At 34.1% G+C, this 23,268-nt stretch overlaps 9 protein-coding genes across 9 annotated transcripts, besides 1 other annotated feature; 2 read left to right on the forward strand and 7 right to left on the reverse strand. All coding sequences in view use genetic code 12, as the record gives it.

Annotated features, from left to right (window-relative positions):
* Positions 1 to 195: 195 nt before the first annotated feature.
* On the forward strand, positions 196 to 1,602 carry CD36_51050 (kinetochore protein, putative; the record flags this gene model as incomplete). Its single annotated transcript, XM_002420364.1, has 1 exon — positions 196 to 1,602. One exon carries the CDS (start codon positions 196 to 198, stop codon positions 1,600 to 1,602), a length of 1,407 nt encoding a protein of 468 aa, XP_002420409.1.
* An 87-nt stretch (positions 1,603 to 1,689) lies between these two features.
* CD36_51060 (azole resistance protein, putative) lies at positions 1,690 to 3,573 on the reverse strand (the record flags this gene model as incomplete). The annotated part of the gene is made up of 1 exon (XM_002420365.1): positions 1,690 to 3,573. The coding sequence occupies one exon, from the start codon at positions 3,571 to 3,573 to the stop codon at positions 1,690 to 1,692; it is 1,884 nt and encodes a 627-aa protein (XP_002420410.1).
* Positions 3,574 to 4,106: 533 nt separating this feature from the next.
* On the reverse strand, positions 4,107 to 6,488 carry CD36_51070 (conserved hypothetical protein; the record flags this gene model as incomplete). The annotated part of the gene is made up of 1 exon (XM_002420366.1): positions 4,107 to 6,488. The coding sequence occupies one exon, from the start codon at positions 6,486 to 6,488 to the stop codon at positions 4,107 to 4,109; it is 2,382 nt and encodes a 793-aa protein (XP_002420411.1).
* A 571-nt stretch (positions 6,489 to 7,059) lies between these two features.
* On the reverse strand, positions 7,060 to 9,513 carry GPR1 (plasma membrane G-protein coupled receptor (GPCR), putative; the record flags this gene model as incomplete). The annotated part of the gene is made up of 1 exon (XM_002420367.1): positions 7,060 to 9,513. The coding sequence occupies one exon, from the start codon at positions 9,511 to 9,513 to the stop codon at positions 7,060 to 7,062; it is 2,454 nt and encodes an 817-aa protein (XP_002420412.1).
* Positions 9,514 to 11,789: 2,276 nt separating this feature from the next.
* Positions 11,790 to 13,220, reverse strand: IPC1 (inositolphosphorylceramide synthase, putative; the record flags this gene model as incomplete). The annotated part of the gene is made up of 1 exon (XM_002420368.1): positions 11,790 to 13,220. One exon carries the CDS (start codon positions 13,218 to 13,220, stop codon positions 11,790 to 11,792), a length of 1,431 nt encoding a protein of 476 aa, XP_002420413.1.
* Positions 13,221 to 14,760: 1,540 nt separating this feature from the next.
* Positions 14,761 to 15,660, forward strand: CD36_51100 (glucose-6-phosphate 1-epimerase, putative; the record flags this gene model as incomplete). Its single annotated transcript, XM_002420369.1, has 1 exon — positions 14,761 to 15,660. The coding sequence occupies one exon, from the start codon at positions 14,761 to 14,763 to the stop codon at positions 15,658 to 15,660; it is 900 nt and encodes a 299-aa protein (XP_002420414.1).
* Positions 15,661 to 15,770: 110 nt separating this feature from the next.
* CD36_51110 (conserved hypothetical protein) lies at positions 15,771 to 17,075 on the reverse strand (the record flags this gene model as incomplete). The annotated part of the gene is made up of 1 exon (XM_002420370.1): positions 15,771 to 17,075. One exon carries the CDS (start codon positions 17,073 to 17,075, stop codon positions 15,771 to 15,773), a length of 1,305 nt encoding a protein of 434 aa, XP_002420415.1.
* A 304-nt stretch (positions 17,076 to 17,379) lies between these two features.
* Positions 17,380 to 23,268: part of a mobile genetic element that runs on past the window's edge.
* Positions 17,705 to 22,276, reverse strand: CD36_51120 (retrotransposon polyprotein, putative; the record flags this gene model as incomplete). Its single annotated transcript, XM_002420371.1, has 1 exon — positions 17,705 to 22,276. One exon carries the CDS (start codon positions 22,274 to 22,276, stop codon positions 17,705 to 17,707), a length of 4,572 nt encoding a protein of 1,523 aa, XP_002420416.1.
* Positions 22,301 to 23,104, reverse strand: CD36_51130 (hypothetical transposable element protein; the record flags this gene model as incomplete). Its single annotated transcript, XM_002420372.1, has 1 exon — positions 22,301 to 23,104. The coding sequence occupies one exon, from the start codon at positions 23,102 to 23,104 to the stop codon at positions 22,301 to 22,303; it is 804 nt and encodes a 267-aa protein (XP_002420417.1).

A 23,268-nucleotide genomic window follows, 5' to 3' on the forward strand; every position in this document is an offset into this window, starting at 1 on the left:
TCAGTAACATTTCGTATATGACCGTGTCTTTTATCAGTGTGCACGACCACACGAAAAGAAGAGAAAAAATGTGGGAATGCCAGAAATCAAAACAAAAACAAAACACCATCTTATATCTACTAGATCATTTAACCACCAACCGTTTCAATGTCACGTCAAAGTTTTTATGCTGATCATAATTCAGCTAGTCGCCAAATGAAATATAGAAAAGATTTGTTTCCCTTGTTGGATACAAGAGAAATTACTGCATGTCTACTTGAATGTGAATTCAATGTAACTCAAGAACTAATAGTCAAACCAACTGCTGATTTTGTAACTAATTTGTTTGAGCAGTTTCTTGACACTTTTATGGGAATACCACTAGGAACAATAAGGAAGAAAGCCAGTAAGATGTCTTGGATAAATCCTTTAGAATCTGATCAAGCAAACGGCAAATCACAACAATCAACAGAAGACCATAATGATACTCCAGATAATGACAAGACAAAAGATACTTTTCTGGCATTGCAGCTACTCACGCTTCATAGATATCTTGCAATTTTCTTTTCTACTTGCGGTATCAATGATTTTGTATTGACTGACATCGCGCGTCCTGATGGATATAGAATTCGAAGAATATTGAGTGCAGTGATCAATTTCATTCGATTTAGAGAGGATCAATCACCCAAATTTGATCATTTGGCAAATGAATGTGAGGCTACTGCTGACAAGGTTAGTGAAGTTCAAGCGGAGAATACAGCCACTATGCAAAAAATCAATGCCATCAAAGAGAAATTGGAAATAGATTCGGAAAGCGACGAGAGCAATAGAAAGAATTTACAATATATCAATTCATACAATCGAAAATTGGAGAATAAACTAAGAGAACTTAAGGTAATGCAAGAATCATTGACCAAAGAACATGATGATTATAAGCAGGAAAAAGCTTTATTGGCCAAGAAATTATATGATATTAATTTCCTATACAATGAAACTCAAGAACAAGTTGCAAATTTGACCAAATATGCTGAAACAGACTTGTCGATTTTAGTGAAAATAACTGAAGATTTGAGCAATGATCTAACATCGATGCAAACCAATTATAAAAATTTGGAAAAGAATTATCAGAATATGGGTATCACTATTGATTCAATTCAAGTTAATGAAATAAATTTGAAAGATTTGTTGAAATTAGCAGAAGATATTACTCGAAATGTGGAGAAACGACAAATTGAGGCTAAAATTTTGAAAGATAATCAAGATAATTTGGATGAGTTAACTAGGAAACAGATGGAATTGGAAGGACAAATATTAATTGTTCAAAACCAATTGAATAAACTGAATAAAAAATATCAAGATTTGATAGTTCAAGCTGAGAAAAAGGAGTCTGCAGTTAAGTTGAAGCTCGAAGAAACCAAGCGAGAGTTTAATGATATTTTGTCAGAAAAAGAAAAGCATAATGAGGAACATAAAAGAATAATGGATCAAATTGTAAAGATTCAACAAGAAACTACTGCTATTCAAGATGCATTTGTAAAAGAGTCTAAAGAAGTTGAAATCAAGTTGATAAATCTAATGTCGATAATCAAGAGATACATGTCGGACTTGAGGAATAATATTTGATTAAGTAATCCTGGATGTGTATGTATGTCTATATGTCTATAATTGAATCATAAATCAAATGTTCACAACTGTTTGTCTTTTCTTTCACTAGTTCGGTTCGTTTTTATTACTCTCCTGGTCTTCGTTCTTCTTGATTTCTACATTTTTGGGTATTCTCTTGTTTGTGGTGAAAAGAGATGTTATAAAGCATAGAATTGCCAACCCAAGGCCCAAATAGAACACATTCTTTAGTGCCTTCATGAGTTGTCTCAATACCAAACTCTTGGCCAGGTTAGGTAGTTCTTGTACGACTTCTGGATTAGAAATAAACTTTGCTGTCGTGTATTTGTTTAAATCTTTATAGTCTTGGGAATCTTCTGATAAATTCGTCATCATTTCACTGACATATTTTTGACCTGTTGTCTGATAAATTAATTGTGCCAATGTGACTGATATTGTTGATGCAAAATTCTTAACAAAATCCAGAAACACAGTTACTAGAATAGTAGCTCCTGGAATATCTTTAGATACTGCCAATTGAGCCGACAATAATGAACTTTGAAATTGTAAGCCAATAGAAATACCACTTATAATTAATAGCCCAATACGAATGCCAATGGAAGAATCTTCATTCAATAATAAAAATAATCCGCATCCCAAAGGTGATAATACTCCAGATGCTAACATGGTAATTTTTACATTTTTCGTGAAATCAATGAAAAAACTGTTTGCCAAAGAAGCTAATGTTACAGAAATAACCATGGGCAACAAATCAATTCCTGATTGCAAACTACCAGCATTGAATATCACTTGGAAATAAACTGCCAAATATGTCAAATTACTAATGAAAAAAGCAAAGTTAAACATTCCACTTAAACAAGCCAGTAGTACTCTCCAATCAACTATCAATGCTGTCAAAATAATAGGGTTTGCTGAATACCTAAAATTCCAAACGATGAACAATAACAACATACCTCCTCCTACCGTGAATAAAGCAATAATTGAACCTGAATTCCAGGAATAATTTGTACCACCAAATGTTAAAGCTAGTAATACCAATACTAATCCAGAAGTCAACAAAACAAACCCAATAAAATCAATTTTCAGTAATTTTTCACGAATATTTCCCTGTGGTCTTGGAGGATGGAAACCAAACATTAAAATAGCCAATGCTGCTCCTCCAAGTGGTAGATTTATATAGAAACACCATCGCCAAGTTATCTTCTCCAATGCACCACCAATTATAGGACCAAGAACACTAGATGTAGAATAAACAACAGAAATCAGGGCAAATACCAAAGACCTTCTATTCATGGGTACAACTTCTGTTAATATAACCATAACTATAGCTTGAATAGATCCACCTCCAATACCTTGAATGACTCTACCACCAATCAATAAGCTCATGGAATTGCTTATACCAGAAATCAATGAACCTATTTCAAATATTATAATCCCAGCAACTAATGTCCATTTACGACCAAATGCGATACTTATATTACCATAAGATGGAACAAGACATGCCATGGGTAACATGAATCCTGAAGTAAGCCAACCAATTTTTTCAAATGCATTGAATTTATTCCCTACAGTAGTTAAGATTGTGGAAACAATGGTTTGGTCTAAAGCTACAAGAAATAATGATATAATACAAGATGAAATGGTCAAGAATAATGGGAATCCCGTGAGATATTGTTCGTGAGCTTTAGTTCCATCTCCGGCATCTGCCTCGATATATTGTTGACTATTTGCTTCTTCGTGATTACTTTCCAGTAAAGTTTGGTTTTCAAATGGCGGGTAGCTGCAGATTTCTTTATCAACGTGCCTATTGGTAATGCCATTATCAGCATAACTGGAGAAATCTGGAGAATATGTGTTTGTCTCGGGTGAAGTTATTTCATCTTGATCATGTGATAAGGAAGCAGTTTGTTCGGGAGTTTTCCATAGCTTAGTTGTATGGGAGGATGACAGACATAGCATTCGTTGTCCCATAGTAATGTGTAAAAAAGTCCTTTGAGATTCTTTCAGATATTGATAGCCCTAACTCTCTTGTTGTTAAAATCAGAAGAGAGAATCACAAGATGGCACTAGTTATAACTCTCACAAGTAATAAATTCTCGTATAGAATAATTTTATTTATATAGAACACGTAATTGCAACTAGTGAGTAGCTATTGTTTTGCATGAGGAAAAGTTAAACACCGTTGAATATTTTTTTGGGTGGGGAATGTTTCAAAAGTTGGAATAAACTGTCAATCATTGACAAGATTGTTGTTAGATCTGCATTGAAACAAAGAGAAAATTCTGTCTCTCTGCTTATTGTGGTGGTGTTTTTTTTGCTGCAAGTTTTCTTTTTTTTTGGTGGACCTCCGCCGTTCGCAGTTCGCGGTGCACCTGGTACGTTAGTGTTAGTTTATTGGCTGGAAATCGTATAGAAAGCTCCCATAGAAACGAATCAAGTGTCTTCCTCCAACGAATGGATATTCATAGTTTATTCTTGTTTTATTCTCTTTATACTCTATATTACTACCCATCTATAAAATCTGTGTTAAAAATGATCTTACTATAAACTTCATAATTTTCCAAAAACAAATTTGAACTGAAAATCAAATTCAGTGATAAATAAATCCCAACAAAATTATCCAGAATTTGCATTAATAATTTTGCAATTTTTAAAATCACTCGAGAATCTAAATTTGGATTCATTTCAAGATAAATTTTTCTTAAATATCGACAATTATCTAAAAATACGTTAGATAAATCATTCAAATCATTTTTATTTAAAATCAATGTGTTTATAGAACTTGGTAAATTTAAACTGTTTTTAGTTTTACCACCACAATTAGTAGCAGTAGTGGTGGTGGTGATGGTATTATTGCTTTCGTTAGTGATTTGATTCTGTTCTAAATTCAAATATTCCAAATGCCTAAATTCATTGAAATTACCATTAATGTATTTCAATTTCATATTTTTCAATTCCAATTGTTCAAGATTCTGTGAAGGGATATTATTCAAATTAAAATAATTGACTGATCCTCCACTTAAACTTAAACTGGTTAGACTCTTACAATTCTGTAAATTTAAATTATTTATAATATGTTGATTAAAATTTCCAGCAATGGTGAGTCGTTCAATCGTTGAAGGGATTTTAATTAAACAATCTTTTGTAAAAGTCAAGTTTAATAATGAAAGTTGAGTCAATTGTAGATTTGATACATTTTGGAAAAAATTTCGGAAAGTTACAATTTTCCCATAATATGGATGATGTATTTGAAGACTTTGTAAATTTGCTGGTAATTGGAAATTATCCGATAATTTATCAACTTGTATTGATAATTGTAAATAACGGAGTTTGGTTGGGAATTTAAACAACTCGTTCAGATATCGGCCATTTTTAACAAGCATCAAGTTTAATTGCATCAACCGTATATTGTTGTCTTTGATTTCAAATTGATTAATTAAATTGCTTTGTAAATGTAATATTTCTAACCCCGAAGGGATATCATTCTCAATATCAATAAATCTTTCAAATCTATTCCTCAGTAAATTCAAATCTCTTAAATATTTCAAATTGTAAAGATTAGTCCCATGTATATGTTGTAATTGATTTCTTGACAAATCCAAGAAACTCAATTTTTCAGGAAATTTCATTCCTTCTAAGGAATCAAGCATCATGTTGCTTAAAGTAAGTCTATATAAAGTCAAGTTAGGTAATGTCATGTTGAAATTACTACTAGGGACAACTCCTGGTAATTTTCTAATTATCAATTCATTTAAAGTGTCAGGGATCTTAATCGATTTGGAAATTTTCACATAGGGAATATTTTCTAAAATCAATACTTTTAAGTTGTCGGGGATTTGGAATCTTTCATCAATTTTAAGAAATATCATATTGGCTGTTGTAGTTTCTCTGACCAACCTTGATGAATCAAAATTTAAAACCATTTGATTTTGAAAATATGACAAGTTAGGAACAACAGTATCAAATTTGTAGATTAATTTCTTCAATCCACTGGGGAATCTAGTATCAAAAAATGTAAACAATTTAGGAAAATCAATAATTTCCAAATGTGTTAAACATTTCAAGTTTGAAATATTTTGCAAACTAACAATATTTAAACATCTTAAACATACTTTTTCAATAGATTCAGGCAATTGCAAATCTTGCATTGATGTCAATTGTGAAGTACTTAATTTTAAATTCCCTTTATAATTCAACAGTTTTAAAAACAATAAAGATTGAAAATTCACCAGACGCAAACTGCGTTGTCCTTCAACTATTGTTAAATGAGTTAAATTGATAGGGAATTTCACACCCAGTGAGGGGATAGAAGAAGGTAGTTTAAACTCTAGTAATTTCAAATCCTTAATACTTTCAGGGAGTAATTCCATATATCTCAAATCAAATTGATTAATTTCCAATATTTGAATGTTTGAGTGTACCAAGTTTAATTTATCACCCAATATATTCAATTCCGTTATTTGATAAGGGATTTCTTGTATTGGTTGAGAAAAACTTGAAGAAAAAGTCACTTTAACAACATTCCTAGTATTAATTAACTCTAGATTATCCACTAGTTCAAGTTTATAAGGTGAACACCAATGGTTATTCTCTACTACTTTGTTTATGCCTCTATTGTTGTTAAGAATCAATCGTTGAGGAGAATAATTGTGTAACTTTTGGAATTTCATGAATGCTGTTATAGTTTTGAATAGTTTTATTTTTGGATTAGGTTTGAAATCTGTTGCCCTACTATCAATTAAACAAATGGGATATAAATAACTTGTGACATATTGATTTAAAAATGGAACGGTGATTAGTTCAAGCAAGATATTCTGAGATAAGTATTGTAATATCTGGTATATTATCTCTGAAGGTAAGTGGATTATAAACAGCAATTCTTGCATGATGGATAGTTAGTAATGCAAAGCTGGAATCTAGAGCAACTGGGATAAATAATTGTTATATTCTGAACTTTGTTGATGTGGTGAAACGAAATGTGGAGGTGGGATTATTCTTGTCTAATCTGAACTTTGTGTGACAGTATGCGATAAAAGATAAGAGCGGAGAGAGAAAGTGAGACACACATAAAGTGTACCACCACCACCTTTTTTTTTTTTTTTTTTTTCGTGGCGCACATCCACTCCTCCCCTCTTAGTACTCCTTGTTTGCACCACACCCAACCATCCTTTCCTCGTTTTATTCTTCCCTTATTGGTTACAATTACTTACAAGCATATCAAAATATCATGATAAATAAATAAATATACATTTGAATTAATAAATTAATAAACAATTACATAAATACATACATAACGTCTTTCCGTTTGTTAAATAATTAAAAATTAAAAAAAGGATTATTGAAGGATGTTTGATTTACCAGTTCCTATTTGGAGATGCTTTGTCTTCGTTTTCTAAAAAGAGTCAAAAAAAAAAGTGGTATTTTCTGTAATATATTCTTAAACAAGTTATCACTTTTTCACATTGGCGGTCCTTTCTTAAGAAATTCCATCAAATCCAATTCTCCATCATCATCTGCTTTGTCGCTATTACTACCCACAGTAGGTAATTCATCGATATCATTAGATCTTTCTCTGTCAATTGGTGTAACTGTACTTGACGTTGGCGAACTGACAATCTCATAAGGTTTATTCAATATTGTATTAGCGCCCATGGCAAAACTCGAATTTCTTCTTCCACCCAATGACCTGACAGGATCATTAAAACTGTCATTACTAGGTTGCCTAACATTTCTGCCAGTTCCCTGTAATCCAATAACTGTACTACTCTTTCTTGATGATAAATTTGATGTTCTGGTACCAAATGAAAATCTACCGAAATTAGGTTTAAACCCAGGAACGTCTTTAGTATCCCATGAAAAAACATTAGGTGATCCGCTACCACTGTGTAAAATATTGGAAAAATCATGAGCATTAGTTGGTTCTGTCCAATTGATCCCTGCACCCATGGACATTGGACTACTATCGTTAGTATTACTTAAGGTTGAACCTCCATGATTGCCGCCACTGCCATCACCATATTTCTCAGCAATGTTACTGGGGAAAGATAAATCCTGTCTATCACGAGTAACTTCTTGCACAAGTTTATCCAACTTTCTCGAATCCATCAATTTGTGTTTAATATATCGATCTTGGGATTTGGCAATATTCTTTTCTGTAGGCAATTGATAAAATGGGAATCGATACTTGTTCATAAATTGTCTCCATGGTTTATATATGTTTATATTAACGAGACCTGAACTGGCACTAAGGGAGTTTTTGGCAATTCTTTTACTTGCAGTGGCTACTGATTGAGCAGATTCGGCACCTTCACTATATTTCCGTTGCTCTAAATTATTGACAATGATATTATCCACTCGTTGACGGTTTTCCTTTTCGAAATTCTTCATTGCAGTATTTCTCCAAGGTCTTTCACGATAAAAGAAAACCAATGTATCAACAAACCCATTTAAAGGCTGACTAAAGGCACCCAAAACATTGAGCCAATACACTGCATGGTGATCTTCTTCATAATTAAATTGAGTAGCTTGTAAAATAAATGGGAAAAGCCACACAAGACAGTAGGCAAAGGGATAAATGAAAATCGATTTCATTTGCTTTTGTATTATTCTTTGTCGTCTTCGGAAATTCTCCAAATTAGCTTGCTGAATGTCGGAATTGTGTTGACGATACAGATTTCGACTATTTTGTTTGTTTAGTTCAATATCCTGATAATCTACTGATTCATCCTCCAATGCTTCTGCTAATTCTTCTGAATCATCGTCATTATCATCATCATCATTATCATTATCATTGGTAATTTCACCGATTCCATTTTGGCGCGGACTAGTTATTTCGCCAGTCCCATTATGACTATGACTATGCCTCAGGGAAATTGGAGCAAGCGTATCGCTTGGCATACTGGGAAACCATTGATCTTTCATTGACATAAAGAAATATTTCAACGATGAGAAAAAAGTGGGGTTACTATTACTGGCAAGATGATGGTTACCAGCACCACCATTACCTGCAGCATTCTTAAACACTCCACCTAAAGTTTTAAATTCACTGATGACCCGGAAATAAATTAATCCATAAATGGCAAAAATCCCCACCACAATGCAGTATCGAGGAACCCAACTCAACACTAATCGCAACCAAACGGGTCTCATTGGCAAATAACACCAACATACCAAGGAGTCATAACCATCACTATGAATAAATGCTAGACTGGCAATAATTAATGGTACAAAAAATGACAAGGAATATACATAATAACGGAATTTATATAATCCACCTTCAACCCGATTAGAGTTTTTCACTTTTGTATTGAATGAAGGTTTGAAAATTAATAAATAGGTATGGAAAGCAAATGCAAAAATGGCAATATCTGCTCCTTCGATTGCTGTTGCTGTGAAAAATCCCACAACTTGACAAAAATTATGATTATAGTAAGCACTTGAATGAGTCAATATTCTTGTAGGATATAATAATAAAATACATGCTTTTAACAAGTCAAAAAATAACAAAAAGAAAATCAATTGATGTCGGAAAACTATTCGTTTTGGATCTATGGCAAATAAAAAATACATGGCTATTAGAACTGCTGCAATAGATCCACATGATGATGATATTGCTACTATTCGTTGAACTCGTGCTTGATGGTCAGTGAATTCGCCTAGTTGGTTGGCCATATGGTCTCTGGTGAAATTTTCTCTTTTGAAAATTGTGGGTAGTATTATGTCGTTGAACATAGTTGAAAGTATCGATGCTGTGGTTGAATCATTTGTATCCTTAATTATGGTCGTCACTGTCTCAGTGGCTGCCGATACTGATGTAGCTATGGTTGTTATAGTTGTCGGTATGATGGTAGGTGTTGAAGTAGGGATGAATGCTGTAGTTATCAGGGTTGCTATTGATATTAGGTCCGGCATCACAAACAGTTGGTTATTATTGATATTCTTTTGGACAATAGAACTGCAAGGACAGGCTTTTGGTCACTTACTAATATCTAATAGATGTGCAAACTTGAATGCTTGATATGTTAGGGGATTCCTTTCCTTTTTCCGTTTTATTTTTTTTTGAAAGGAAAATAGGGTGTTTTTCTTTGAATATATATATATATATAAATATGAATATGATTGAGTATTTAATATAATATTCTTTTTTTAGGTTTTGCTTTTTTTTTTTTCTTTTAAAGTTTTTTGGATGGAAATTAATTTTATATAGTTACAGTTCTAATTAATAAGATTAAAAGAAAATTTACTACTATTGTCCTAATTGTACTCTATTCTATTCAATCAATTTGGGGGTAAATGAAATGAAATGCGTACATTATTACTATTACTATTGTTGTAATTCTTTTTTTTTTTTTATCTATCGCGGCATTTTGTAATTCTCTTTTTTTTCTTGCTCGCCTCATCAATCATCCATCTAAATTTAAAATTCATTTTGTATTGGTCTCTCTCTCTCGTTCCTTCCTTTCCTTTCCTTCGTCCACTTCCTCCTCCTCCTCCCCCCCTTTTTTTTTTCTTTGTTGTGTGTTCTCCCCTTCCACAAACACTGTTGTACCGACTCGTTTGCGTGGCTTTTTTCTTTTTTCTTTAATGTGTTAGCATATATTTAATTCTATTTTGACTTAGTGTCCACACCCAACACCAATACTCTACAACTCTTCATGTAGGGCTGTTTAAAATTATTCATATTGTTATTATAAATTAGCTTTGATTCTTAGTATCTTTTAGGATTGGTTGGTTTGAAGAATTTTCTTCTTATTTTTGTCCAGGTTTAAAATTCGCGCGGGCTTGGCTGGTGGATATTGTAAGTTTTTGTGTTGCTAATGTCGGCCATGACCGCTGCTGCTGCCAGTACCACCATCAGTGCCCCCTACTTTTCTCGCCTGTAAATCATTTTCGTAACTGTATACTTTTTTAAAAGCTTTTCTTTCTTTGTGTGTGTTTTTTTTCTTCTTCTGATTCCAATTTGGTGTTCTTTAGTTATTGTTATTGTGACAGACGCCTTAATGTCGATGTCTCGGATACGATACGGTTCATCTAAGTCCTACTTGTGCTTATTGGTTTGATACACCTGTTCAATCGTTCCCCGCTTTAACTAGAAACACCAAAAGCAGTTGGTTTAATCCAATTCAAAGATCCAATAATGGTGTGTATAGGCGAGCAACTTGTTTAATTTCGTCTAATTAAACCAGTTCTAAACTCCCCAAAAACGTTGTAAAAACTTGAGCAGGTCATTCAGTTACTAGATGTCATTACTATTACTCTGTCAGTTTTCAAGTTTACCTCGGCATATTAAATAAGACAAACAACTTTTGATTTTGTAATCATCATTATTCATTATTATTATTTCTTTGGAAGCCTAAATGATTGATGATATTGGTCTGGGCACGGCAATTTTTTTTTTTTTTTGGAAATCGGTGATTTACCGAGGTAATAATGGATACTAACTCTTGAATAAAATTCCAAGGAAATCCTGTCACTTTCGAAATTCAATATTAAACGGATACAATTATAAAGCTTGGCAGGATTTTTTTGATTCTTTCAATATCCCCTGTGATTTAGTTAAAAATATAATTTACTCCATGAATGCAGTAATCACTAATCTTCTTTTTTGTCTGTTACCTGTATGAATATCACAATCATCAGGTATGATAGTACTCTTCTTAAAGGCTTAACAAATTCTTGTTTATCTTTGTCTGGTAGGTCTACAGCAAACTATCGACCATTGTATGGTCTGATAATTACATAGAAAGGAAACAACACCTTCCCTCCATCACATTAATACAAAGATTTACTCTTGTTTCCACCATTACAAAACATACACATTATATTTATGAAACAGTTGTATATTAATTATTAGGAGATGCTATCGTAAATATCAAAAAGAAAAAGCAAAAAGCAATTGACAAACATTAAAACTAAAAATAAATTAATTTAAAAAAAATTATTATTATGGGAGGGAAAGGAAACTAAAACAACCCAAACACATTAATGTAAAATAGACAAAAAATAAAAAAGCTAATGTAAACCGTGCCAAGTGTACATTGATGGTAATTAATGCAAAAATTTGTAAAACATTCAATGAACAGCAAGTGGACTCAACGATAAAAAAAAAAAGCAATAGTGTAAACTAGGCGCGGGATTGGTTATTCAACATAAATCATTAATTAGGAAATCAAGAAATTAATTGTTTACTAACTTCTCTTTGAATCCAAATCATCTACTGATGTAGCTGACGATGCAGCATATGTGCTACCTTGTGGTTCGTCTTCAAACACCGAAGGAGTACTCGATGAAATTTCATCGCCTTCTTCTTCTTCATCCTCCACGTTAATTCCAGACACTTGATCATTGTTAGTAAGATTACTCAATGCAACCTGAGTTTTTGAGCTTTGTCTAGACCTAGAAAAATTTGACATTTCAAATGCTTCAGGCGTTGAGGCTCTCAGTGGGGGACTAACCTGAGACTCTTGGTACACTCTCGTATATAATCTGTTTTCAATGTCATTGTTGTTGTTGTCGTCGTTGTTGACAGGGATATAATTGTATGATAAAGGATCAATCTCTTGGATATCGATTTTTTCAATTTCAGTGTATGACCAACGACAAAAGTTACCTTCTTTATTCTTTGGCAAATACTTATATTTGGTGAATTCGAAAACAGTCAATGACAACATGGCTCCACCAATCAAATCGACAAAGTAGTGATGGGTCAAGTACATCGTGCTCCACCAAAGCCAAGATGCGTATGTGACCCACACAAACTTGAATCGTGGAAACAACCAACATAAAAATAACATTTCCATAATGCAACATCCTGAATGTAACGATGGGAATGCACCAAAGATGATTGAAGAATTGGAAAATCCAGTGGTATACATATCAATACCTAACAATTTATCTATTCTTCCAAGTCCACCAGGAGATCCATGCATTGAATAATTAGCTGGTTCTAATCCATGCAAGTTTTTGTACCATGGAGGTGCAGCCGGGAATACCATTTGAATCAAAACTCCAAACAAGTTCATATAACCAAATGCAAACCCAAATGATCTTAACGACGTTGGGGGACCAAACAAAAATATAATAGCAGCAAGCACAAATGGGAAACTGAAATGAATAATTCCATATGGTAACCATGCCAAAATATCCAACACACCAGTAGTGATGGTTGCTAAAACATTTGATAAATTATCACCGTACAAAATTGTCTCCATAGCTGGTAAAACTTTAACTGTGATAGCCGGTTTCCATTCTTGAGGTATTTTAGCACAGGTAAAATATAATGCTAACCAAGTGAAAACAGGTAATGCAGGAAGAAAAAACTGCGACGTTAAGGGTATTAAAAAACAAGTAGCGAAAGCTAAGATTATTGGTAATTTTATCAAAAATGATGCTGGGAAAACCACAAACACGAAAAAAAGTATGGAAATCAAAAATCCATAATGAAAGATTTCTCCTACTGTCCAATGATGATGTTTTAATTTACGTAAACTCGTTTGTATGTTTGTATCAAAGTTCAAATCACTAACTGTAGATCCAGGTGCCTTCTCCAGAAGGAAATAGTAATGGAATAGTTGGTATGGTTTTTGTATTATTCTCGAACGTAAAATTGCAGACGCCATGGTTCAGTTCGTTTTTGTTATGTGGGTAAATAATATAATGAAAAACACGGATTATGTTTTGATTAAATAGTACTGTTTCCAAAATTGGTCCTCTAGAACTGGTGGTTGAATTGTGTGGTCTTGGTGTGGTCGCCTGATTCTAAATTGAACAACAACAATAACAAATCAACAAACTATATATATACAAAAAAAAAAGCTTTCAATATGGTCTAAAAATGATATTTCTAATGTGGTCAGGGGGGGCAAAGGGGGTTGCAATATTCTCAAGACGTTAATATGCGCTTTTCCTAGGTTTATGTCGTTTTGCAAAAACTGATGAATTATGGCTGGTTGGTTGTCTGAGAGGACTTGCAAGAAGTTTTATACAAAAAGGAATTATGAGAAGAGAGAGAGAGAAAAATAGGGGAAAAACAAGTAAGAGGAGGGAAAACAGAATCGACGGTAGTGTGCCTTATTACAAAGAGTGAAAATTTCTTTTTTTTTTTTTTTAGAGTTTATTTGCTTTAAAAGGAACATATATTAAAGGATTCCGGAAGTCGTGTAAATCAGTCAATTGCTTTTGAAGTATTCAGGTGTGAGTTTTTTCCCCGGATATACTTGGACCAGGTTCATTCTTGTAAATGCTGAAACTAATCTCGTTCAGATATTAAACTCGTTAGTATACGTAGAAGATAACAACTCTTAGTGAATAGTTCTATTTGTTGGCTTGTTTGTGGTTGTTTATGGTTCGAAAAAGGAAAAGAAAAATTTATTTTGCCGTCAAACGGTTAAGGTGCCGTGATGTCGAAGTAGGTCGGAATTAGAGAATTTAGCTAATTGTCCCGGATGTTTCCACACCGCATTATATGGAGAGTTCTTAGCAATATTCAGACTAGTTGAATTGGCCATTTTTTGGAATGGCGATAGCCTCCTTTTGCTTTCGAAAAAGACTGATCATATAGAACAGAGTTACATAACACCTGCAAATAATTACTGAAAAAATTATGACAAAAAATAGTTTAAAATTCACCCTATCAACACGTAAAATGTTAACTTTAATTTAGAAAACCTTTCAAACTCATAGCAATCATTAGAAGACAACTTTAGCCATTGATAATGATCAGCCTTTATATATAAGTTGGCCATAATTGTGAATCACACCAAACTAAGGGTTCTTACGTATTGAAAAAGATTTAGTAAGTTTTTAATAATTTCGCAATCGCAGGAAACCTCCTCGTATGTTTGTAAAGCAATTATAGTTCTCCATCACAGGTAAATCCTATTTCATTCTAGCCAATCAATTTGTCTTTATATAAACATTATTGGATTTGAGTGGCGCTCAGCGTTGCCCAGCTCGTAGTGTTTACATTTGCATCCTATCAATTTATATGCTGCTGCAACGTGGACACGACTGCCCGTATTCTTTTTTTTTTATGTTCCAGCCATTTCCGAAACGGGACGGACAACGACTTACTATTTTTTTACCAACGCTTCCTCCAAATAGAGCAACAATCTTTTTCTAACATTTATTACATATTTCTCCACCAATAAATATCCAATTATGCCTGTTGAAGAACTTGAGGACCGTGTGATCATTACTGATCCAACTGACCCAACTAACAGAGCAACCATTTTGAAATTTGGTGCTACTGTTGTTTCTTGGAAAAATAATAATGAAGAGAAATTATGGTTATCAGAAGGTGCACATTTAGATGGAAGTAAAGCTGTTAGAGGAGGGATTCCATTAGTTTTCCCAGTTTTCGGTAAACAAAAAGATTCAACTCATCCAACTTTCAAATTACCTCAACATGGATTTGCCCGTAACTCTACTTGGGAATTTTTGGGACAAACTCAAGAAAGTCCTATTACGGTTCAATTTGGATTAGGTCCAGAAAATGTCGATCCAGAAACTTTAAAATTATGGAATTATGATTTCACTTTGATTTTAACTGTTAGTTTGACTAAAGACAATTTGGTTACTTCAATTGATATAGAAAACACTGGTAAGGAAGCATTTGAATTCAATTGGTTGTTCCATACATATTATAGAATTCATGACATTACTGATACATTGGTTACCAATTTGATTGATCAACAATGTTACGATCAATTGATTGGTGAATCATATATTGAAAAGGCACCCGTTATCAGTTTCCATGAAGAATTTGATAGAATTTATTCAAAAGTCAATTTAGAAAAATCCATTCAAATTGTCGATAAAGGAAAAGTTCTTTTCAATCTTCATAGAAAAAACTTGCCTGATTCTGTGGTATGGAATCCATGGACTAAGAAAGCTGAAGGTATGGCTGATTTCCAACCAAAATCTGGGTTCCATCAAATGGTTTGTGTTGAACCAGGTCATGTTGACTCAATGATTTCTTTACCAGCTGGTGGGAAATGGTCAGGTGGCCAAGAAATCACTATTGGCGGAGACATTAAAGTTCAAGCTAATATATATTAGATTTTTCTTTTTTAAATAGACTACTAGTATTTATATATATATATATATCTATACATTAAGAAAAATAATCAGGAAATTATAATTGTGCTTACACCAGAAGTTCAGCATCTTTATGAAAGCTTGTCCTTGAACCTTTGGAATTTATTAAGCGATTTTAGAGACGACGAAACTGTCGGCTTATCATATAATGAAAATGGTTGGGGTATCGTTACAGACTTTGATTTTATCATTGTCGGGAGATTAGTTGAATTTTGTAAAGCGCGAGAATCAACACTTTTGGAGGATACACTAGAAGGTATTGATTTAGATGGACTGATTCTAGTCAACCGAGGGGTATTTTTGTTGGTTTGTGTGAATGATGGTTTCTTATTGAGTGCAGGTAAATGCGATCCATGTGGAGGTGGAGGTGGTGGCATGTCATTAACAGGCAGATGTGCAAAATACATAGATGACATATTCGGCGACGGAGATCCACTAAAATTTGGTATAGACGACTTCTTTTGTAATGAAGGGATTGATGACTTTTTGTTTAAAGTGGGTATCGAGGATTTTCTATTTAATGTGGGATGGGAAGACTTTTTTTGCAATTGAGGAATAGATCGTTTCTTGTATAAACAAGGTGGGTCACCAAGTTTCTGTTGATGTTGTGAAGGCGATGAAGCATGTATGACACCAGCCATTTCCAAAGAGCTTTGTCTTAATTTGTTACTTGGAGGATATGGTCTAGCAAAAGCTTCTTTATTTGGAGAACCAGTCTCTGTTGTTTTCCGTCGTAATATTGAATTCAAATCCCTTGAACCTTTTGAAGGTGAGATTTTTCTATTGGGACTACTGTTATTTTCAACAGTGGGTTCCTTTTGCATTACTGGAACAGCAACTATTTGATCAGACCCATTCAATGTTCTTCTTCTCTTGGTTGCTGATTCCTCCACCTCACCTGATGAAGGTGATTCAGATTTTTGTGGTGACGGGGTTTTCATATGAACCGAATAATGCTGATTTATAGAATCCATCTGTGTGAATTTGTTCATATGTATAGTACTATACCTTTTGTTTCTTCTGTTTAAGACATTATTTGAGCTGGAATCGTTACTGCTATAATCATTCAGTTGAGATATTTGTGGTGGTGACCCTAACAACTGTTGGGCTCGTGAATTTAATTCCGATAAAACATTGTTGGTGATTTTTTGTGAATAGCCTTTCTGTAACATTGCTGCTGCTGTTGGAGACGTCTGTATATCATCAAGACTTGGGTAAATGCTGTTGCTGTTGCTGTTGTTGTTGTTAAATGCGGAGGTGCCATGCAGATGAAGATCAAGCTGATGTCTTGATGAAGGTGAATTTAAGGTTAGATCTCGGATCTTTTTTATCGGTGTATTCATAGACACTATTGGGTAGTTTGTCGATGACTCCATGACTGAGCTAAGGAGTTTTCAAGGATAAAGAAAATAGAAAGAACGTAGATGACCTCTTTCAGCCTTTTGAATAGAAAGAGTAAGGCATTAAGAAAAGAAAAAAAATAATAGTCACTTGAAGTTACTAACTGTTGTGATGGGAATAAATTGTTCCTGTGAGCATAGTATGACAGAAAAATGAGATTATTGTTTACCTATTATTTTTTTTTTCCCCCTCTGTTCCAGATTACTCAAATAGGAAAATGGTAAACAGATCAAAATTATCAACATCAACAACAACAACAACATCAGAGAGAGAGAAAGTTATTTGAAATCGAAAGCGATACCTGCGTAGGTGAAAGGTGTCTATAGTATTAAGCTTGCTTACATAGAAAATATATACAACAAAATCATGAGGATTCTACTCTTTATATAGTAGAAAATCCTTTTTCCACTGGACGAGCTACTAAGTCCAAGTGTTACCATAAAAGGAAATAGATTAGTGTATTATTTTCTTTAGTACGTTCTCTACCAATATGTAACATTCCGCTGATCCTTAATAATTAGCCATGTTACACACCCTAATTTCGAACACTCCCCTGAAATCTTGACGATTGACAGGCAATGGAAAAAGTCAAATTTCATTTCGATTAGGGCATACTCAATCTCTTTATACGAGCAATACCACCACTAATCTCCGGATGCTTATTATTCCGAGATTCCACTTTACTTTGAACGTTATTAGGTGCAACATAATAGGATTCCTTAATTTCCTCGGTTGGAGTTATAATATTATAAACCAAGCTGTGTTGACCCATCTCGACCGGTCTATGCGAAGTAAAATTATCCTTAATCAATTTTCTTACGCCGTCCAAGTTCCCTTTGTCATATAATAAAGGTTTAAGTGTTTTCATGGTGTTATTGTTCACTGCCTTAGTTAATAAGTCAGCAACATTGAGTTTGGTATTGATGTACACAACAGAAAGTAGTTTATATTCGAGAATAAGTTGTCTGATTGTTTTAAGACATATATCCACCAGTCTTCTGATAGCAGAAGATTTCCGATTATAGGAATTCATAATTACTGGCTGGTTATCCTCAAATATAATGATCTTGGGAGCACTGTAACCTATTGATTGAACAATTTGTCTGATAATCATAGATCTATCAACAGTCTCCCCTAATGCAATTAACTCACATGCCATGGAGCTTTTTGTTATGCTCCTTTGTTTCTTAGTCCCCCAAGATACAAGATTACCATTGAGATAAATGGCAAAACCTGAAACAGAATGCCTATCCAAATCTGCCGCAAATGAAGCATCAGAATAAGCATAGATCACATGTGAATCCTCACTAATATCTTTCGTTTGATTCCGTCTCATGATTAATCTTTCATTGTTATTTTTGTACAAATACTTGATCATTTGCATAAGATGTTTGTAATCATTTTCTGTGGGTTCGTGGCATTTTGCTGCGAGAGCATTAGTTCCGTATGAAATTGATGGCATGGTATTATTTGTTAGCCACAATAACATACCCACAATACTCCGATATAAATCATGATGTTCTTTGTCCAAACGGGGAGAATTACTATCTTCATAAATGTATTCGTCTGGTATTGGTATATCCTTCTGGTTCTTCAAAGGTTTACCTGTGTTATCATCAATGATTTTATATTTGCCATTCTTGAAAATATTATCTGGAGTACGTGGTAGATCAGCACCTTTCATTATTTCTGTTGGGAAAGCTTCAATCAATCTTTTAACAAACTTGTTTTGGTGAAGTTCATAGCCAAAAGCATTTTTCTGAAATTCAATTCCTAAATATTCCAGAATCTCACCAATATAGTTTAGACTGAATTTTGCCTCCAAATCGTCCATGAACTTATTGAAGAACTGATTACTGGAGGCAACGACGAATAAGTCATCGACGTATAAAGCAATGTATATTTTTTCATTACCTTTTTCGAGCATAAAAAGTCCTTCGACATTCTCACATTGATATAATCCCATTTTCTTGAATGTCTTACTGACATGGGAATGCCACTCGAAACCTGATTGCTTGAGTCCATACACCGCTTTCACCAACCTCCAGCAATGTATACCGTCATCATATCCAGGAGGTGGCTTAACGAAAATCGGAGTATCTTTTGGCAAAGTCGCGTTGAGATATGCTGACTTTATATCGATATGGTGAATTTGAGCCTTGCTTTCTACGGCTATCGCTGTCAAGACCCTGATGGTAGTAAGGTCAGTAACTGGTGACAGGACACAATTCTTATCAAAATCGAGTCCAGGGATTTGCCTAAATCCTTGGACAACACAGCGACTCCTGAAAAATTCCCCTTTTGGGTCATTTGGCTTATATGAATGAACCCATTTTGCGGGTATCATTCTGAAGTTCTTTTTCTTCTTCACTACTTGGTAGACGTTCATTTCTTTGAACTTTTTCATCTCATTGTCCATGGATCTTCTCCAATTTTCATCAGTATAATCCACGTATTTTTCCACACCATAAACACTCAAATCAATATCGTTTTCAATATCATTCAAGTCACCTGTCAGTGTTTCTAGTCTTGCTTCTATGCTAGAAATGTGTTTCGTTGGTGGGATAAGCTCATCAATAATCTTCAAGTTGTTAAGAAGCATTGGTGGCTTTGAGACTCTACCATTACCTTTGTAGTAAGCCATATTTTCATTTTTGAGTTCAGATGTTCTAGTGAATAAGTAAGAATCTGCAATGGTATCTAATGTTTTATTTAGATTATGCTCATTTTTCAATGCTTCGATTCTAACTGAAATCTCATTCACTGTTTCCTTATTCGGAAGTAAAGGATGCCTATCAATTTTTGTTCTCTTGATACTATTTTTATTTCCCACATCAATGTTCATGGTTGAGGCTGATAATCGGACACTAGTGGTAACGTTAGAAACCGGCAGCGACTCGTATGCTCCCCCATTACTGAGATGCTGTTGAGGTGGTAATCCCCACTCAGATGGAAGTAATGTCGTAGAGTCGTTGTTAACTCCCAGGAATTGAACATTCTTCCCTACTGGCGGGGGCGGTCTGTGAGTTGGTATTGTTGAATACGGTTGATGCATATCTATGTTAGAACTGACTGTCCCATCTTGAGTTGTCTCGCCCCGGGCGTTAGGTACTCCATGACGTATACCATCTGCAGTAGGTAATACACCAAGATCTGATTCATTAGGCTTGTTTGCCATTGAACTTTGAAAAGATGGTTCTGAAATATGGACCTGTTTGTTCTTATTGGGTTCAATATTTTCCGTGTCGTTCTGTCCCAAATATTTATGATCACTCCCCATTTTCAGATATTCCATGTTGTCTTTACTCATCCAGTTATATGGAGCAAGACTTTGTCCTGATTGGTGTTCCAACAATTTTCCAGTAACTTGCAACAGTGGGAAAGTAAATCCTTGTTGGGTTAAGAAATCTCCAGCTATATTGTTCTGTAAGAATTCGTCTGGTACCTCTGCTATTAATTCATCCATATTGATATTGGTAGCTGTCGGTTCAATTGTGGTTGGTCTATCTGAGGAGACATCTTGGGATGATGTACCTTGTGTTGGCAAGTGATCTTCATAAGGGACATAGCGACCATTGAGTAGTTCATTTCTAGACGAATCTTCGAAGAATGGAAAGTTCCCAGACTCATCCATATTCTTCCGCATTTTTTCGCCGAAAGTATCTAGGAATGTATTAATATTGTTCATAGATCCTAAAAATCTAACATTCACAAATAATCTTCTGGTATAATTACCATCGACTAACTGGATAAGGTAGACATTGGAGTCATTACCATAACCCAAGAAGATACCTGGTACACCTCTATGAAATCCTTTGATAAATTGGACACCTAATGCATCTGCTTCCTGTTTATTCAGGAGTATGACAAACACATCTACCCCGAACTGGTGGTAGTTTGGTCTATATCTACGTCCGTAGAATAGTTCATGTGGCGTCCAACCCTTATGGGTTTCGACTCGCTCAGACGGCGTATGATTTTTAATAAATACGGCGTAAGCAACAATCTCACAAAAGAATATAAGTAATTCTTTGTACCGGTTAGGGAAGTTTAACACCACATATAACATTCTTCTTTTCAATACGTTATTATGCGATTCTGCCATCCCATTCATTTCAGGTGAATAAGGAGGTAAAACTTCTTTCTTTATTTTTAAAGTGCCTAACTCTGCCTCAGTTGGAAACTCTTTGGCATTATCTGACCTAAACCTTGCAATTTTCTTTGGGTAAAGGTCAGCATGTAGATGTTCAAAAAGATCTAAAATTTCTTTTGTAAATCTCTTTTCTGTTTTCACTATTGTAAAAGAAAATCCACTATAGTGATCAGTTATTAATGTGATATAATACTTCACATGACCGACATGGTAAGGTCCCATGGTATCACAATGGAACCTGTATAAACTCCGCTCGGGTGGAGACTGAGTTGTTTTGTTATGCGAATGTTGTTTTGCATTAACAAGTATACATTGTTTGCAACCTTTGATCTGATCTTTCGCATCTTGATCGTCAATGGAACATTTGATTCTTCCTTGTTCATGCAATCTTATTAATGATCTAATTGACATGTGACCAGTGATCAAATGATAGTAGTATAAGTCTTTTCTACCATCGGGGTTTGCCACAACTTGATCAATTCTTGGATCAACTATTTTTGTCATGGCATTGATGCTGTTTAAATAACCTTTTCTTTCACCTTCATCTTCGATGAATGAATTATTATCCATAAACATCTTCCCATTCGAGTATACTTTTCCTCTCGATGGTCCAGTGAAAAGATTGGTATTTAATGATTGTTTGGCAAAGATAACATGTTTTTCGTTAAAATTTACACACAATAACATTTTATGAGACAAGATAACATCATATCCTTGGGCAGTTATTTGGCCACAAGATACTAAGTTAATCTTAAATCCCGGAATATAATGAGCGTCTTTTAATACTAACTCATGATGATTAACGTTGATTACTAAATCTCCAGAGCCATGACTACGGATCTTCTGTCCGTTCGGAAGTTCAAATATTTGCTGTGCTTCCGAGTCATAATTGCTTAGCAATTTCTTGTTGCCAACAACTGTACGCAGTGCACCACTGTCATACTTAAGACTCATAGGATCATAATCTACAAAATCGCTTTTTAACGCTTGGGATTGTATATTTGAGATAAAGTACGATAACATTGATGTTGGCACGAAAGTACATAGTTATTCCTTTTCTTTCCGCAAATCATCCATCATGCGTACTAAATCTCTTTTTAACTTTTCGTAGTCAGAAGTCTCGTTACTAACTTTAGATACTTTTCCCTTTTTATTGTAGTTATTTTTGTTATTTTTATTTTTGTTATTTTTGTAATTTTTATTATTTTTGTTGTTTTTATCATTATTGTTATAATAGTTTGAGTTATTGTTGTTTTGATGTGTATTATACATCGAATTGACCAGATTCTGAACTGAGTTGTTGCTTTTAATTCTTGCAATTTCTTCTTTATGTCTCTCAGTAACAGTTTGTTCAATAACAGGGTCTAAATCTATTTCATTTGTAAGACGATCATAATCGAAAGGCTTACCATTGCGGACGTCATTCATTTGACCAACAATGTACCCACAATATCTCATAGCTATTGCTTTGTATTTGTAAAACATTTGGAACTGTGTAACTATTCCAGAATTCAAATGACTGCAAAATCTTGCAATTGACTCATTGAGAATCAATTGGCCTGGACTCCTCAACCTATTCATTAAAGTTGTAGGAGCAGTTAACTTTGGCTCGTCTACACTTAAATAGTGTGACACCAAACGCTCAAAGTAACTGAACAATAGTTCAGGAGCGACCTTTTTGCACAATTTTTCGTAGTAGTCAATCATTTCTTCGAGGGTTTCAGGAGCTTTTGCCTTAAACAAAATACGACTAATAATTGCTTTAACAATAGAATTTTGGATGGACTTGATATGTTCAGCAATAAAATTCTTTTCAGCATCATTCGTGTAATTGACGTTCATATCACGCATAACCTGGAAACCACCACTTGGATTCTTAGTGTATTCATAAATTCCTGGAAATGCTTGGAAAGCAGCTTCAAAGATTTCGACTTTTTCTGTACCATCAAACTGTTTACCCTTTTTGTTATCCCAGGGTTCTAATGCTGCTTTTAAAATTATATTGGAGTGGTAGA

The sequence above is a fragment of the Candida dubliniensis genome, chromosome 5, assembly GCF_000026945.1.
Source record: "Candida dubliniensis CD36 chromosome 5, complete sequence".
Lineage (NCBI taxonomy): Eukaryota > Fungi > Ascomycota > Pichiomycetes > Serinales > Debaryomycetaceae > Candida > Candida dubliniensis.